Source organism: Hippichthys cyanospilos, chromosome 18 (genome assembly GCF_059441005.1).
Source record: "Hippichthys cyanospilos isolate Australia breed blue-spotted pipefish chromosome 18, RoL_Hcya_1.0, whole genome shotgun sequence".
Lineage (NCBI taxonomy): Eukaryota > Metazoa > Chordata > Actinopteri > Syngnathiformes > Syngnathidae > Hippichthys > Hippichthys cyanospilos.
Genome location: NC_142386.1, coordinates 13,690,995 through 13,708,389, shown reverse-complemented (window position 1 = coordinate 13,708,389; position 17,395 = coordinate 13,690,995). Strand labels below are relative to the sequence as shown.

Genomic DNA, 17,395 nt, shown 5'->3' with positions numbered 1-17,395 from the left:
CTTTTTTTTTTTCTATTTGTGGGCAAATGTCTGACCACAACAAAAATCACCGAAACTAAAAATAGTAGATTGATTTGTGTCAAGTACACATTTTTTGTCCTTTGTCACGTTTTTTTTGAACATATACTTGCAAATATGTTCAAACATACTTGTCAGCTAATTGCTAAAAACACATAATTTGTATTTTTTCACCATAATGCTAGTGGGTATTATTGACATGCACACGCGCAAAGAATTTGTGTGTTGTGTGTGTAAAATTTGACTTAAAATATACCAATATGTAAAAAAAAAAAAAAAAAAATTACGTATTTGTCTTTTTTTATGGCCGAAGCTATAGGCGCCAACGAGCCTAGTGAGAAGAAGCGGCGATAGAAAATGGGTGGTTTTATGTATAGTATCTTTTCGAATAATGCCACAGGGTATGCAGAAACGCGTCAATACCATGTGGCGTTGTAGGAAAGAAAGCTGTTTTTGGCCAACAAAATGTTCACATGTATTGCCAAGTACGTTCAAATGAGATGGCATTTTAAAAAGGCTTGCGCCATGTTTCCTTACTTTTCACTCTAATCTCGAGTTTTTTCTCCTTTTATTTAAGTATTAAATGTGTCTGCTGCAGTGTTCTTTCATATGTCTTGAATATACGGTACAGTACTGGGAAATGTTTACCAACTCCTCGTCTCCCTTTGTGTTTGCTTGAGCATGCGTAAGGACGCAAGTTCCGCCCCCACAGTGATGATTGGTCCACTGATTGGCTGCGCCGTCTATTAGTCAATCTTGCCGCCCCGCCCCTTCTCTCGATCATACTAGACCTGCCCTCCTCTAAGATAGTATCCCTCGTGCCGAGGTCAGTCACTGTGTCTGCAAGTAAGGCGTACGTGCCTTGGTGCACATTGTGCGCCTTGAGCCCCGATGGCCTCATAGCAGGTAGGGCTGGACTCCCCGCCTCTTGAGGTTTGGGACTCGCCGTTGAGATGCTGAGCGGTACCGCCAGCCGTGCCAGGCCGAGGCTGGGCAGCCTCTTCCTCGCGCCCTCTACCACAATGGCACCCGTGCCAGGACCACTAGCGCCGCCGCCGATGTCAGATGCGGGCGGCCGCCGGCTGAGGTCCACGTCCTCTTCCCTGCAGGGATTCTCAGAATTAGCACGGGAGCGCTCCAAGACGGTGACGTCGTTTTACAACCAGTCGGCCATTGACGTCTCGGCGGAGAAAGTAAGGATGTTTCGTGTGTTTCTAAAGCTAGCCACTGTAGCAGCGAATGCTAACTGCTAGCTGGAAATCCGCTGCGTTCAATGACGGTCATTTTTTTAAACAGCTCTTTATTTATGTAATTTAGGTCAACTCTTGCTGCTGCATAACTGTTGACGAAGACACACTGGACTGTTGCTTATTTACATGTCTAAACTTGCACTTCAGTTGTCACCGAATGATGTCACCTTTTGATTAATAAAATGGCGTTAACGCAGTCCTCATACGCTCGGCCTTATGTTGGCAGGTTTTTTTTTTTTTCATTAAATGTGATAAGTTACTACTTGACAAATAAGTGTGACATTCAAAGTGGCCGATTTTTGCTCCAGGGCCCTGAACGCAGCATGTTTTTCTCTTACCTTTTTCCAAGAAGGGTTTTTTGCCATCCATCTTTTATCCCACTACAACTTGCTCAGAACGTTTGCTAACTCTTTGCAGAATTTGACTCAACATTACTTTCTAGTTGATACCTTTTAAATTGAGCCCTTGTCTCACTTAAAAGTAAAAACCCAAGAGTAATTGCCACTCTCTGAAAATGTTAAGTTTCCTTTACCTGTCTATGCCACAATCATTTCGGTGTAAATGAAAATTCCTTACTAAAAAAAAAAGTAGATCCTTGACCCGCAAAGATTCTGCCAAATGGTGGCAAATTACTGTTTTTGACAAATCAAACTCCCCAATCCACATTTTTTTTTTTTTGTCAATGATGCCATGAAATGGCAGAAAGGACAGTTTCTATCAAATGAAACTCCAGCATAATTCCTGCCACCAAGGTGCTCCATAATTGCAGTGAAGAGACTATTTTTACTATTTTTGATTTTTTACATATTTGTCTAAATGACAAAAACGAGGTACGCTACACCAGAAACCTGCCATTTAAACAAAACCAACAAAATGGTGCAAAAAAAAAAATAGAGAATCCAGCATGAGGGAGTCCTTTATTGTCTGGTTTCTTTTCTTTTTTTTGTCCTACTTACCAGCAGTCATGGCCAATGTTCAATTAAACTTAACATTTCAATGATTGACATTTTACAGTCCACACACCAAATATGCCTAATCAACAAAATGTGATTATCTTCAAAAGCGCCACACTTCAATCTGCCACTTTTGTTTGCTTTCCAGTTGTTTACAAGTTTAAAGCAGTTGTTTTGTTTATTTCAGCATCGAGAGCTAAAATAACTCGAGCTAGCACGTGCGCACTGGAAAAAAAACGGAGCTTGTTTTCTTTTTGCTTGCGCTTAAGCCAGTGCTTCCAGATGTGCATAAATCATCAGCTGCATTCTTGTGCGCAGAGCTCACACTTTTCTCTTTACAAAAACAAAATAGACCTTAAAACAAATTTCTTACAGTATAAATATATGATTTAAATATATACAGTGGTCATTAAAATATTTCATCAATCGTATCTCTCACATTGCACTATTTATGTTTACAATTTCCAACAACTTCCATTTGCCTGTCTGATTTACTTGACATGTAATTTAAATGTTTATATATATATAAATCTATCATGATGTGACATTGGCCTGGTCGATTTGTCTTTCAGGCCTCAGTGCGACTTACCTTAGCCACTTTGCTGTACGCCGGAAAGTCACCAGATGGACACCACATTCTGGTCAGTGCTGCCACACGTCAACACACTAGTATACTCACAACACTTACCTTAAAAGTCTTGGTCTGATTTTCCAGAGCAGTGCTAACTACCTGCACAAGGAGCTCCCCGTGCGCATCGCCCACCGTATTAAGGGTTTCCGGAGCCTGCCCTTCATCATTGGATGTAATCCCACCATCCTGCAAGTGGTAAGAAGACACACAAACACCTGCAAACAAATACATTCATGATAACACTTTTCATGGCTTTTAATTCTTAGCAAGAATTGTTTTAAATATATAATTGTTTTTGAAGAACAGCCCCCACCCCCCACCCCCTCCATGCATGCAAAAAAAAAGAAAAAATGTGTCCGCGGGGTCTTATACCCATAGCTCAAATAAGACACACATGTGTCATTTTCCACGTTTGAATAACATTAATTTGAATGTGAAATGATTAATATGTCATTTAGATGGCTTAAAATGATTATATATACCTCTAATTCAATATAGTATGCATCCGTTTTTAGCGTGTTTGCAGTTTCAAATGCACTTTCATCAAGCGCTGCCTTATTGCCTCTTTGTTGTCAACAACGAGGCTGATCATTTTTCCAGCGGACTTTGAAGCATTATGAAAAGGAAAAAACGGCTTTACGCGTCTCCTTCAGCCCTAGGACATGTGCTTGAACAAGCCGGCATGGATGTCGGCAGGTGGGGGGGGCAGCGGAGGGCAACCTTCCATGCTCTCATCTTACAACACTTGGGTAAAGAGCATCCCAAGTAAGATGATCAGCAAATCAACTTCAAAGACCGCCATTTCAAACAGAAGACTAACAAGGGTGTTTGCGCAAATGACAAGCAGGAAGGAGAGGACGTCCGGGATTTAACTTTTCTTGCCCCCACCCCTACCAATAACTGCAACAGTATGTTTTTTCGGTGTATGGTGAAGAAATGTGTCTGTTAGATTTTGTCATTTTAGTAACACACATCATGTGTTTTAATTAGACAGTAATGATCTATGTGTAACCTCTAAAGTCAGTGGTAGACCTATACTTGCGTTTTTGTAAAATTTCCCCAAATTGAAATAAAAAAGGAGGGAGTCGAGTTGTACATGGAGAAATACAGTACAACAACTGTGGCTATGCGTAGACTTTGCCTGATAATATTTCCATTCAAACCAGTTAACTTTGGGAAACTGTTTTTAAATTTTCACATTAAATTTCAGTCAACTTCATGACAAATTTTGCTGACCTTTTGAACACTGCACTTTTTGTTTGAACTTCAAACAAAGATGAGAAAAATGCCCCATTTTTTAATATTTTGGAGCACAAAATTTCCAGAAAATTTAGAAAACAAAGTGGTAAAACTTGAGTTTGTTGAAGTGGATTCGTGTGCGAGAGGACACCCTTTTCCAAATCATTGTGTGATGGCATCAGGGAACTGTTTTTCCCCTCACAAGCAACATGTGGCCTCTGCCTCTTTTGTGGATGAACTTTCCCCCACATTCTTTCTTCACTCGTAGCACTAAACACTCCTTAGCTTTCTCGTTCGCACAAAACCAACGTTGCGCAATGTACAAGCGACTTACTATTGGATATGATTTGTTTCATAGTGGAACAAGAACTTAACTTTGGAAGTTGAGTAGTAGGCGAGTGACAAATAATGTTATGAATGTCCTGCTGAGGGACTTTCTGCTCACAATCACAAAGCCTCTTCATTGCTATGCTTTCTCTTTTTCCAGCATGAGCTCTACATCCGAGCATACCACATGCTCAGCGACTTTCCCCAAGTAAGTAATATACATACACCACACACATGCTGGTATGGTTCATGACTGTAAAAATGCATGGGGTCAGCTCAAGTTCAAGTTTCTCAATACAGTCAAATGTGTGCTTACGGTAAAAAAGATTTCAAGACTGCTTGGTGCCTCTTCCCATAATAATATATAGTATTTAGATTACCTTCGCATAATAACATAGTATTTAGATTAGATCAATCTTCTGTGTGACGAATTATATAGTTGTTAAATTTTCACCACAGATGAAAATTAGTATGTGTGGGTGTCATCACCATTGTGAAACAGTCGCACGCAGGCGTGTCAGTTTGTTTTGCAATTCCACTCTTGCTTATCAAGAAAAACCTTGGGATGGAAAAATAGGATGTTGTGGATTTTTGGGCTCTTGGTTTTACCTTCCTACCATTATTATTGGTGCCCACCACATTGCAAAGACAAGAATTGTTGTGTCACCCAAAATAGTGAACTATTTCCGTTTGATATATTATCCGAGACTGAAACTTAGTGTATGTTGAAAAACCTTTTATTTTGAAAACTTTTAAAACGAATCCAAGAGGTTAAGGGCTTTGAGCACGAAAAGGACCCACAAATTGACAAGGAATGGATTTTCGACCCATTTGTTACCAAACCCGATGAGTTCACAAATGGGGGCAGCTGTAAAAGTAGGTTTCAGACTCACAGGGAAACAAACTGAGGCTTCCCGTTGGTTTGGCGTTAATGGTCAGGTAGAGCTGCGCGATTATGGCCAAAATAATTATCACGATTATTTTGGTCAATATTGAAATCACTGCTATTAATCACGATTATTCATCATGTTTGGTCAAATGTGTATTTATTGCCCTTTTTTTTTTAAATAAGCAGTGTATAAACAAGCAGTAACTTATAAATTAGACTTTTTTTTCAATACCCTACAGGAAAATTGATCCATCAGCCACATTAGCCGAGTTTTGACACATAAATGTGCATTTTTATATCGGCTGTATTCTTCCATCCTATTATCACCAGAATTGGGTGAGCTAGAGGAGTGGGACTCAGTTGGCCTTTCAGCATCAAGTGCTTGTTGCCACTAGCAGCTCGTGTTAGCTGAAGTTATTACGGCATTATTTTCAGTAAAAGAAGCAGACAGACTAAACCAACGTCCATCCTTGTTCACACACAAAAATATTACTAAAACCGAGAGGAAAAAGTTTAAATGTCTCAAACTGATCCAATTAAGAGTGCATCTTAACGCACAACTTTTATTAGCGCTGCACGATTATGGCCAAAATAATAATCACGATTATTTTGGTTAGTATTGAAAGCACGATTATTCATCATGTTTGGTCAAACATGTCTATTTATTGCCCTTTTTTAAACAAGCTGTATATAAACAAGGATTCAAGGTGTGATACTTACAAATAATAAGAATAAACTAAAATAAATAAATAAAGTAAATAATAATTACAACAAATGGCACTCTGGGCCACACAGTTATCTTGCTTGCCGAGTGCAAACCAATGAGAAAAATGAAGCCTACTTAGAACCAAGGACATTATTTACTTTTAAGCAAATTTTAATCAATTATCAGTCAAAATGCCATCTTCAGTCATTTAAAACCAAATTCAAACTGGATTTTTCAAAATGGGTCTCAATTGACAACTAGCACTATATATATTTGGAAGCAGGTGATAAACTCAATGCCATTTCACACTGGTAAATTATATATTAGGATGAAAAAAAGCAGAAGCTTTTGTCATGCAAACGTGTTAAACATTGCCCCCTAGTGGTAGGATAACAAAGTTCTTCATTGGACATGTGTAGCCGGCTTTTTAGATGTTAATATCGCTGAGGATCATCTTAATTCTTCGTGGCGGCCAATATCGTGATTGCGGTTAAAATTCGACTCACTGCCCCCGCCGCCGCTGAGGCTAAAATTGTCAAGCCGTAGCCTCAAAAAGTATGTTTGAAAAAAGCAAACTGAGGGCTCCCGTTAGCTTCCTGTTAATGATGAGTTAATATAGTTAATATATATTCGCCATTACCCCCACCCCATTGACAAAAAAAATTGTAAATGGTTGATTGCTGGGTCCGTGGTAATAAAAAGGTTGGGGACCACTGAGTTAGACCATTTGATGTGTTTGAGAGCATTAAAATTTGGAGGTCTTTCCAATCTTCTGACTGGCACTGCATGTAAAAATTTGTTACGAGTCCAAAAAACAGCAAGACTATTTAACATAATCCATAAACAAGTGAAGGTCTGTGTCAAGTTGTCAACACACTCGAGCATAACCTTCCATTGCGCCCTGTTGCAGATCAAGGATCAGGACGTGGAAGGACGCTTCTGCAAGCTGGTACAGCAGCTACTGGATGACCACAAAGACGTTGTCACCATGTTGGCGCAGGGCTTCAGGGAATGTCGCAAGCACATCCAAGTAAAACTAATTAACACCTCAGGATTATCATTTAGACATACAGTATTTTAAGCCTTTTTTTTTCCTTGGTCATTCCAGGACGAGACAATACTGCGCAGTTTCCTGGACACCACCCTGTGCTCACGTTTGGGAATCCGAATGTTGGCCACACACCACCTCGCCCTGCACGAAGACAATGTATGTCATTGCTTGTCTGTTTAGATGTCCTCTTTCCATATACCGTTATTCCCCAAATATAGGACGCACTTTTTTTTTCTTCCTAAAAATGAATTCCAAAAGTATGGGTGCGTCCTATAAACTAGTTTTCTCAACCTTATTTCAGTGTCAAATATGTTTTTAGCCAAGTACCCCTTAACCCGTGCAAAGGGGTTGAAAAAAAAAACATGCCTTCAGTGTCTGATTTATTAAACTTTATCACCTTTCAAAATACATTTGTTTTGCTCCACAAAAGAAACAATCAACATAGCGTGTACTCTTATGGATCATAGATGAAATCTGTTATCAAAAAGAAATAATTTAATTATTGATAAATATTTGTCCACAAAAAAACAATCAACATGAAGTGCCATACCTTTTCTCGAAAAGAAATAACTCTTAATAAATATTTGTCCACAGAAAAATATTAAACATAAAGCGTCCTCTTTTGGGATTACATTAGAGATATGTTCACAAAAATAAATCATTAACTTGCCAGGTAACGAGAGGTGTCACATGACAAGTTGGGTCAAACCATTCTAGTGTGGGGGAGAATCTGTTTTTTTAAAATAATTAAATTATATAACCTACTGACATAAAATTTGATTTATGAACTTATATTTTCCTGAAACATTTAATTAATTCAATAATTATTCTTAAAGGAATTTTGCATATTTTTTTTGTTTATTTAAAATCTCGTATGCCCACTGGAGTTCCTTCAATACCCCCAGGGGCACCTTTACCCCCATTTGACAACCACTGCTATAAATGCTACCTTAAGAATAAGATTTTTTTTCTTTTTTAATTTCGACACCATTCAAGGAAGTGTGATCTGTCAGCCACATAAGCCCAGTTTTCACGCATAGGTGTGCATTTTTATACTGTCCGTTTTATTTAGAATAATTACCATAATGGGATGAGCTGGAGGAGGGGACGTCAGTTGGTCGTTAGCATCAAGGGACCGTTGCAGCTAACAGCAACTCGTGTTAGCTGAAGTTAAGATGTCTCCAACTGATTCAATCAAGAGTGCATCGGTTAGAGCACATGGAAAGGTATTCCATTTGACTCGTTACGTCATCATTTTCAATAAAAGAAGCGAGCAGACTGAACCACCATCCGAGTCCATCCTTGTTCACTTACAGGAATATTACTAAAACAGAGAGGAAAATGTTATGATGTGTCCAGCTGATTAAATGAAGAGCGGCACCGGTTAGAGAACAGAAAGTTATTCCCTTAGACTTGTTTATGAACAGTGGTCTTTTGCCAGATACAAACAATCATAAACTCAGTGAAACACTAATGCTGCAGATCAATCGTGGATATTAATGGCAAAATGAACGCTAGCCGTATTGCAAGGAAAAGAAAAACTGCTTCGAGCGCGTTCACGGTTGCATTGGCGCTCCATTCACTGATGGCTCACAATGTGGGAAGTCTGAAAGACACTAACACACAACACGTATATAATTTACGGATATGAACACGACAATGTATTTAGCTTTGCAATATTTTTTTGTTGGCAAAGTGTTGGCGCGTCTCAGAAAATACCAGAATTTAACCCCCAAATGAATAATTAAAATTATACACAGGTGCATTTTATATTTAAGGAATTACAGTATTTCTTTTTAACATACTTTTTAACAATAAATTTGTCTCTACAGTACAATGAAAATATCGGATTTTATATGTTAAATGTTTTGGTTTTATAGGTTAGGCTTACAATAAAATAAAGGCAAATGAACTACAGTACAATGAAAATGTCGGATTTTATACGTTAAATGTTTTGGTTTTATAGTTTAGGCTTACAATAAAATAAAGGCAAATGAAAATACAATGCAATTTCTTTTCCTGCAAAAAAATATTCTAATAAAACAAGTTGCCGCGTAAACCTCAGATTTCAATTAATACTGAAGTCTGTTCGTAAACATAAATCATAAAGTAATGTTAAAATACAATAGTAATGAAAACCTATCTGTGGCTTTATCGCTTCAACTTCCATCTTCGATGAAATCATGACATGCAAAGGTGCACTGAACTTTCCTCGACTGTCAGTACCAGCCAACGGTTTGGATTTGAAACCCCTTCAAATTCAAATGATCTCCATGAAACATGAAAAGCTCAAGAAATTCAATGCAAAGCTGTGAACTGAAAGTCATTCCAAGTTCGAAAATATCATCCACATCATGAAGTTGACCGAAATTACCAAGATGTGCAAAACTATTTACATGACGAGACGGTCCCTACTTTGAAGCTTAAAAATTGTGAAAAGTTTTGTTTTAATCAGCATTTTTGGTTTACTAAATAATTCCATCTTTATTTGATCATAATGATGATATGGTAGTATTATTCTTCAAGTCAGGATTTTTTTAAATAATGAAATTATTTGACTTGCGCGGTAGAAATTATACTGTATACATATTTTAGTTTTTCAAAAATTGGATCCTTTTCTATTGCGATGTGGATTTGTATTTGATTTTTTTCCTATTCTTATTGCGTTTGCAGGCGGACTTTGTGGGCATCATCTGCAGACGTTTGTCCCCCAAGAAGATCATTGAAAAGTGGGTGGACTTTGCCAGGTGAGTGAGTGCTTTTGTTTTGCCGCTGCATCTGTTTGATAGCATGTTTGTTTTGGATCACCTACATCACATCATCACACACACATGCCCAAGATAAACTTTGCACAGTTCATAGCTGATGGTGCTCCTGTCAGTTTATCACTTTGACCCAATGACCCTCTTGTGTGTTAAATGTCACAGGCGTCTCTGTGAGCATCAGTATGGTAACTCTCCCCGAGTTCGCATCAACGGCCACGTGGCAGCGCGCTTCCCCTTCATCCCGCTGCCGCTTGACTACATCCTGCCCGAGCTGCTCAAGAACGCCATGAGGTACATGCGCACACACACGCACACATGAACACTCAAGAAAATACAGTGGGCCCCTGTGTTATGAACTTAATCTGTTCAGCGGCTAGGCTCGTAACTGGAATTGGCCGTATGACGGGCAATCCAAACCTATGTTAATTAGTGAATGCGTGTAACGCGTGCAAAAACCTTAGGTAAAAACATCAGGACTTTATACACATATTAAAAATTAGTAACTTGTACAGTTAAATTAAAAAACATAAATATACAAAGGAAAAATGACATTTACCTTTGGGGCGATGTGACTTAAGCTGGTGGTGGGTGGAGGCGGAGGGGAGCAGAGACCAACCCGCAGATTTTTTTTTTTTTCTTAATTGAGAACTTTTCTTAAATGAGATCATATCACCAGCGATTTCCTTCTCTTTAATCCATAATAGAAGAAGCCTCTCAATTTTGTTGTTGACCGAGGTCCGTTCCCTGGCAAGGAAAGTCTTGCCCTTAGAAGACTTGCTTGTCTTAATAGCTTCCGTGTTCTTGAGAATTGTACCGATTGTCGAGCGGTTACGGCCATACTCATGAGCAAGGTTAACTATGCGTGCGCCTCCTTCGTATTTTTTTATTATCTCCTGCTTCGTTTCTATTGTCATCATCCTCTTACTTCTTCCTTTACCGCCACTTGCAATTTTATAAGCCATGTCTAACAGATAAAAGTTTGCAAAGTCTTCACAACACACGACCAGCTCGTGCCATCAAGCTAGATGAGGGCGTTCGGCCAATAGCATATCGGCATTTCTGTGGTTGATGTGACGCCGGCCAGTAGCATATCGGCATTTCCGTGACTGAGACCGTGACTGTGACCTTAATCGACCAAAAGCATATCGGCATCTCCGTGACTGAGACCGTGACTGTGACCTTAATCGACCAATAGCATATCGGCATTTCCGTGACATGCGAGAAAAGTTCTTTTTGTTGATGCAGCAAAGCGAAAAAAATAGTGCGGACACACTGACCGGCATGTTGGATGGTTCGTGAGACGAAAGGTTTGTGCGTAAGAGGGGGACAAAAAACGCCGTGGTCCCCGTCGTAAGATGAAAAATACGTAAAACAGGGGGTTCGTAATCCGGGGGCCCACTGTATCTGCAAATTCACTTTTTTGGTAATAATAAAAAAGTGGCCTTTAACATTTTTATGAAAAAGTGTGTGTATGTATGTGCGTATACCAGTGTTTCTCAACTATATTTTACCAGGCCCCCCCTAGAAAAGAGAAAACTTTTTGCACCCCCCCCCCCCCCGCCCCAGTCGATGCACTGACTATAAATAGGATTATTATTGATGAAAACTGTTTAAGTATACCTACACATGTATACTTTTTAACATTAACAAGAGAGAAACGCAATATAAATCAACTTTCAGCAACTGTTAATTATTTTTATCGCGTTTATACGGGTTACAGCTTAGTCTAAATCGGAAAAGCAAGTGCACCAAAGTGCCTGCGTCGTATATTTCGGGAAATTACGGTACTCTCTAGAATTCTATTTTCCTTGCTTGAAAATTATACAATAATGGCATTTCAATGAAAAATGTTCATTTGACGTGTGTGTTTCACTTTGAGAAAAAATTACAGTAAAATGTATAATGAAACTCAGCCCATATCAAATGTGTTGATGATCAGGGCCACCATGGAGAGCCACTTGGACACACCCTATAACGTCCCCGACGTGGTGGTCACCATCGCCAACAACGACATGGACTTTGTCATCAGGTTGGTGTTGGCGAGTGCCGGGCCGCAGCGCCGCGCTGACACCATCCCGGCGTAACCCCCTTTTCGTGTGCAGGATTTCAGACCGCGGTGGCGGCATCCCGCACATGATTATCGACAAAGTAATGGATTACCACTTCAGCACAGCCGAGGAAAGTGCGCAGGACCCTCGCATGAACAACTTGTTCAACAACATCACCAACAGCGGCAACCAGTCCAGCCCCATGCACGGGTAATTGCCAGAATCAACTGAAATTAGAGATCCAAAAAGATATTACATAATAGGAGGTGGAATCTCTGACTGTCTCAAGATTCAATTCTGATTTTGAGGAAACTGATTTTGAGGAAACGATTCGATTCGATGAAAAAAAGACTGGTGCTTCAGCCTCTTTTTAAAAAGTGAGGTTACGAAACGCCTGTCAGGAAAAAATACTGTCTTTTTGGTGTATGACATTAATACACAAGACACCAGCGCTCGCTCATACAAGACTGTAATGCACAGGTGTCGAACTCAAGGCTCGTTGTGCACTTTACAGTGGATCCGGAAAGGAGAGCTTTCACTTTTCTGGGATATCGCAGAGCCAATATTTTGTCCTACCTTAATTCCTAATTCAATACCTTAATTCATACCTTTATTCTTTTTTTACACTACGTGTCCCTCACTTTGCGGCAATACTGGTCTGCCAAAAAAAAAAAGTTTCAACATCGCAATCAAGTGGCTGATACCGTGCTAAATACTGAGCTGTCAATGCTAGCGTTGCAACTAGCCTTTTCTTGGCCGTGTTACTCCGGTTCAACAGCATGCAAACGCTACACATACCAAATGTCCCAAGTTCTCCCTTCCGCGATTCTACAGGCCAGGTGATTGCTCTTGCTTGGCTCCGTTTTTGTATTGAAAGCTTACCTGGTCGTGTTGGACAGCTCCCGGCGGTCGCAATGATTCATTCCTGCCCCCCGTGTGAGATGTTGAACTTTCCCGAACTGGATTGGCTGTCACGACGTAGCACGTGACAGAAGTTAAAATTTTTTAAATTCACGCGACAGGCGAAATTACGTGACGCCATGAGAAGCCGCGAGTCGCTCCATTACATCACCCAACACATCATCGCACCCTGTTGCGCAAACGCCATTGACTACAGTGCAAAACTGTCTGCTTTTTCGCCTCGATCGCGTTCGGTGTGAACGCAGCGTAACCTTTGTTAAACACTCTAATTTGACACTGGAATTCAAGTTTGAAACCCCAATTTAAAACCTTAACTTTAGTTTGAAATACAATCCCTAATTCGAAACCATAGATTTAATCCAAAACCCAAATTTTAAACCATAATCCAAGTTTGAAACACCAAACTCTACTCTGAAACCCTAACACGAGTTCACAATGTTACTGTGAAACTCTAACATTAGTTTAAAACTCCAGTTTGGAAACCAAATTTAAATTTGAAAACTTAACCCTAGTTTAAAACCCTAATTTGAAACCCAAAGCCAGGGATCGACAACCTTTAACACTCAAAGAGCCTTTTTGACCCGGCTTCCACAGAAAAGACAAGCTCGGGAGCTGCAGTTACCGTATTATTTTCGATAAAAGAACCAAACAGACTGAACCAACATCCTCATTCACACATGGAGGTATTAAGACAATAATCTGGAAGGCCGCGCTGTATTTACATTTCCCGTTTACGTCCCCCGTTTGTCATTCAGAGCTTACTGGTGTGGATGTTAACCAAGGTGTTAAACAAGACTGTTGCTGCATTGTTTTCAATAAAAGAAGTCCAACCAGTAATTACAAATCCACCTGGCTCCAGCCTTCCTGTGTGGAATTTGCATGTTCTCCCCGAGCCCGCGTGGGTTCTCTCCGCGTACTCTTGCTTCCTTCCACACTCCAAAAACATGTTCGGCAGGTGTATTGCACACACTAAACTGTCCTTATGTGTGATTGGGTGCCTGAACCAGATGAGTTTGTCCCCTGCATACTGTCCGAAGTCAGCTGGGATAGGCACTAGCGAGCCTGCGACCCTTGTGATGATAAGTGGCTCTAGAAGATGGATGGATGGGTTGCAACAAAATTAGGATTGGCATTTTTTTTTTAATTTAATTTCAAGCACTTTGCTGCACTTGGTTGATTGTTTCAGTTTTAGACTAACCCGTAACCTGTATAGATGCTCTAAAAAATTAGTTAACAGCTATTTGAATTTATTTCTTTTGTTGATGTTTAAAAGGATGCAGCTTTAGGTATACTTAAAGTATTTCTCCGTATACAAGTCAACCTCGTTTATAATTCGACCCCGCCCTTTCTTACTTCAATTTGGGTCAGTTTTACTAAAAACGTGTGTTCAAGTCCACCCCTGACTTTAGTGGTTCCACATGCCATGGCTTTCCAATTAAATTACACTACTTCTGACGCATTCCGTCGTCATATAAGAATAACTTACTGTTGCGGTTATGTGGGTGCGGGGGTGGGGCTGAAACGAGACAAGTGCAAGGCAATGTGCGTGTGTGCATAGACTCAAATGCTGAAACTAATGTTGCAACAGTAAAACAGTTTGAAGTTTAAATGCTTTATTTTTTGACAGTTGAATGTGAATTCATCTAAAAGACCTCAAAATCATCATCATCACTGTCTGACACGCCAAATAGCTCCTCCCGTTTAACTCCCAGACGTTTTCTCCTATCTCCTCGTCAATTGTTAAAACACCCGCGTTGCTTTTCCAAGGGTAGTTATCCAATTTGTTTGAAATGGAGGTCTTCGGAGATGATTTGCTGCTCATCTTACTTGGGATTTTCTTTACCTAACCCTAGTTTAAAATCTTAATTTGAGTGACGCGTTTTCAAATTTTCCAAACCAATGAACCTTTGGGGCTACCACCCTCTGGCGTAACTAATTTGTTTTTTGATTTTTTTTCTTGTTTGTGTGTTTCAGGTTCGGTTTCGGGCTACCTACGTCACGGGCGTACGCCGAGTATCTGGGGGGCTCGCTGTCGTTGCAGTCCATGCAGGGAATCGGCACTGATGTCTACCTGCGCCTGCGCCACATCGACGGCAAGGGGGAAAGCTTCCGAGTGTGACTCAGCCACAATTCTTTGCTTCTTTATTTTCATCCACTTTTTTTTTTCCTGAGATGGATTATAAGCTACGTTAGCTCGCAACTTGAGGACTTGACTCATGTTTTTTTGTTTGTTTCTTTGTTTTTGTGTAGCCCGTTCTTAGATTAGCTTATCGGGACAAACTTGCATGATAACCATGATGGCAAAATACAAGAAAAAAAGTTACTCATGATGAAAACACTCTAGGTTGAAAGATGAAGGATCAACTTAGATGCCATAAAGAACATTTTTGAGAGGGAGGGCGTCAGAGACAACTTTTTGCCTTTTTCATTTCGATGTTCCTCACTTTTGCTCGTTGCCTTCACTCCTTTTCGTACTCTACTTTTTGCTACGTTAGCATAGTATGCCGCAGCAGTATTTTTGTTGTCATTAAGTTTTTTAAAATCCAACCTGTATTTTTTTTATTTTAAATTTAAAAATGTTGTCATTCAAGTCAGCCAAGATAGCGCTGACATTTGTGACACTGTCCAAAAGTGTGATCCACGTTTTCAGATTTTTTTTCTTTTTAACATTTCAATTTAAAAAAGCATCAGTTTGTTATCCACAAAAATTTAAAAAAATAATAAATTGGATTTTTTGCAAGCAGAAATACTTGAATACATCTCAAATAAGAATTTAGTTGGATCAACTCATACTTTTTTTTTTTTTTACATTGAATTTTTTTTTCAAACATGTTTTTCTTTAAACATGTATCTCCAGTCATGCATATATTGCCACATTTTTATTTCAGAAATTATTTACATCTTAATTGTGTATGTATTTCCAAAATTCAGTCTATTTATTCTCTTTGTTCATGCATCTTTTTATATAGAAAAAAAATTTGCTTTTTTCTTTCATTTCCTCCCCCAAACAACTTTGTTTTGCCTTAAGAAAAAAAATCTCACATGGATATTTTTGCTGTTATTTTTGGCCAACGGGGTCCTTTTAAGTCTTTAAAAGTAAAAGGAGGCATCAAATCTTGCCCATCAACAGGAAAGATGGACTTTGATAAGTCCTGGCGGACAATCGTTGATGCTTAGTCAATTTGGGATGGATTTGGACATGGATGTATGTATTGATGTGTGTATGTAAGTATTATAGATGATTTTTGTCAACACTTTTATTTTAACCATTTGTGTTCAACATCCCTTTGAAGTGACTGAGCTGATGGATGACTTGTTTCAAAGAATCTTGAGGCTAAATAAGTAGTTCGAGTGAATTAAACCCGCCACCTGCTGGTTAAAAGAAGGAACAGCAGTAAACAAAAACATTTTGACGTGAATCCGTTATGTTTCAAAGTTTAAGTTTGTGTTAACCCCCATGGAGGATCAATGAAGAATTCATAATAACAAAAAATATTTTTCAGCAATAACATTACTCATGGCTATGTTCATTACATTTTTCTCATCTGACCTCTGAATAGCTCGTTTTCTCTACATTAAAAAAAAGTTTGGACTGACTCATTACCGTTCTTAAACCATTCACTTCCGCTTTTCGAAAAAATGGCAGTGAGTGTAGGAATGGTAGCAATTAGAATGGCATCCCACATTACATACCTATCTCCTATTTCCTAGTGGCATTGGCAACATTTCCATACACAAGCCAGAGCTGGGCCACTGTCAACAAGGTAGCTTGCGTTGTACAATTTCTCCTCAATTAACCATCTAGTTCTGTGGAAATATTGATAATACATACTATATACGTATGTCACTCTAGATTACTATGTATATTAGGCGTTTGGTGATCATATTCACTTCGCTGGCACGTCTATGTATAGTATTATATATAATTAGCATAATTATTGGTATTACAAATGGGAAAAAAAATCCAGGGCATACAACCTAATGTATGGAAGTGAGATTTTGTTGTTTTTAATAAGTTTTCCAGTATCCTAGACTTATAAACAAGTAATATACGCCATAAGGGGGAAAAAAGTATCGTAGTGAAAGGGTTAAAACCCATGTATGCAAGAGGAGAAAAAATAATGGTGACAAATTGTAAATTTGCAATTACGGAAGCCCATTAAAAACAACAATGAAACAATGATGGATATGATACTGACGGGACAAAAAAAAAAATCCCAGGGCCTGTAACCGAATCTATGGAAGTCGGACTTTTTAAACTAAATTTCCAAGTATCCTAGACTTATATCAGTAATATATGCCATGAGGTGTTGTTTTTTTTTTTTTTTTTAAATCAGTGGCGAAGGGGTTAAATGCATTGAGATCATTCTGATTGAAATTCTTATTAAGATAAGAGTTCATATAGACACAAGTCATAATGATGCATATAAATATTTACATTACACGCTGAAATTGTTTTTATTCGAACTAGAAATGTGCACCTAAGTTATTAAGTAAAAATTACTTAAACGTTAAAGTCATATCTTAAGGTATCAAGAACCATGTTGTTTCAAAGAAAAAGTAAAATGTTTATATATGATTTTTCCCGCAGCCAATT

At 38.9% G+C, this 17,395-nt stretch overlaps 1 protein-coding gene across 1 annotated transcript; it reads left to right on the top strand.

The window, feature by feature from the left end:
• The first annotated feature begins 793 nt into the window (after positions 1-793).
• Positions 794-16,394, top strand: bckdk (branched chain keto acid dehydrogenase kinase). The gene is made up of 11 exons (XM_088441798.1): positions 794-1,211; positions 2,794-2,862; positions 2,937-3,047; positions 4,579-4,626; positions 6,924-7,043; positions 7,122-7,220; positions 9,738-9,811; positions 9,992-10,120; positions 11,769-11,858; positions 11,932-12,087; positions 14,773-16,394. The coding sequence occupies exons 1-11, from the start codon at positions 972-974 to the stop codon at positions 14,915-14,917; spliced, it is 1,281 nt and encodes a 426-aa protein (XP_088297924.1). The 5' UTR covers positions 794-971; the 3' UTR covers positions 14,918-16,394.
• Positions 16,395-17,395: the final 1,001 nt, after the last annotated feature.

Excerpts from the sequence above, each read along its gene's own strand:
- bckdk (XM_088441798.1), top strand. The coding sequence starts at position 972 with ATGCTGAGCGGTACCGCCAGCCGTGCCAGGCCGAGGCTGGGCAGCCTC. Across the intron at positions 7,221-9,737 it reads TCGCCCTGCACGAAGACAAT|GCGGACTTTGTGGGCATCAT; the intron begins GTATGTCATTGC and ends TTGCGTTTGCAG. Across the intron at positions 10,121-11,768 it reads CTGCTCAAGAACGCCATGAG|GGCCACCATGGAGAGCCACT; the intron begins GTACATGCGCAC and ends GTTGATGATCAG.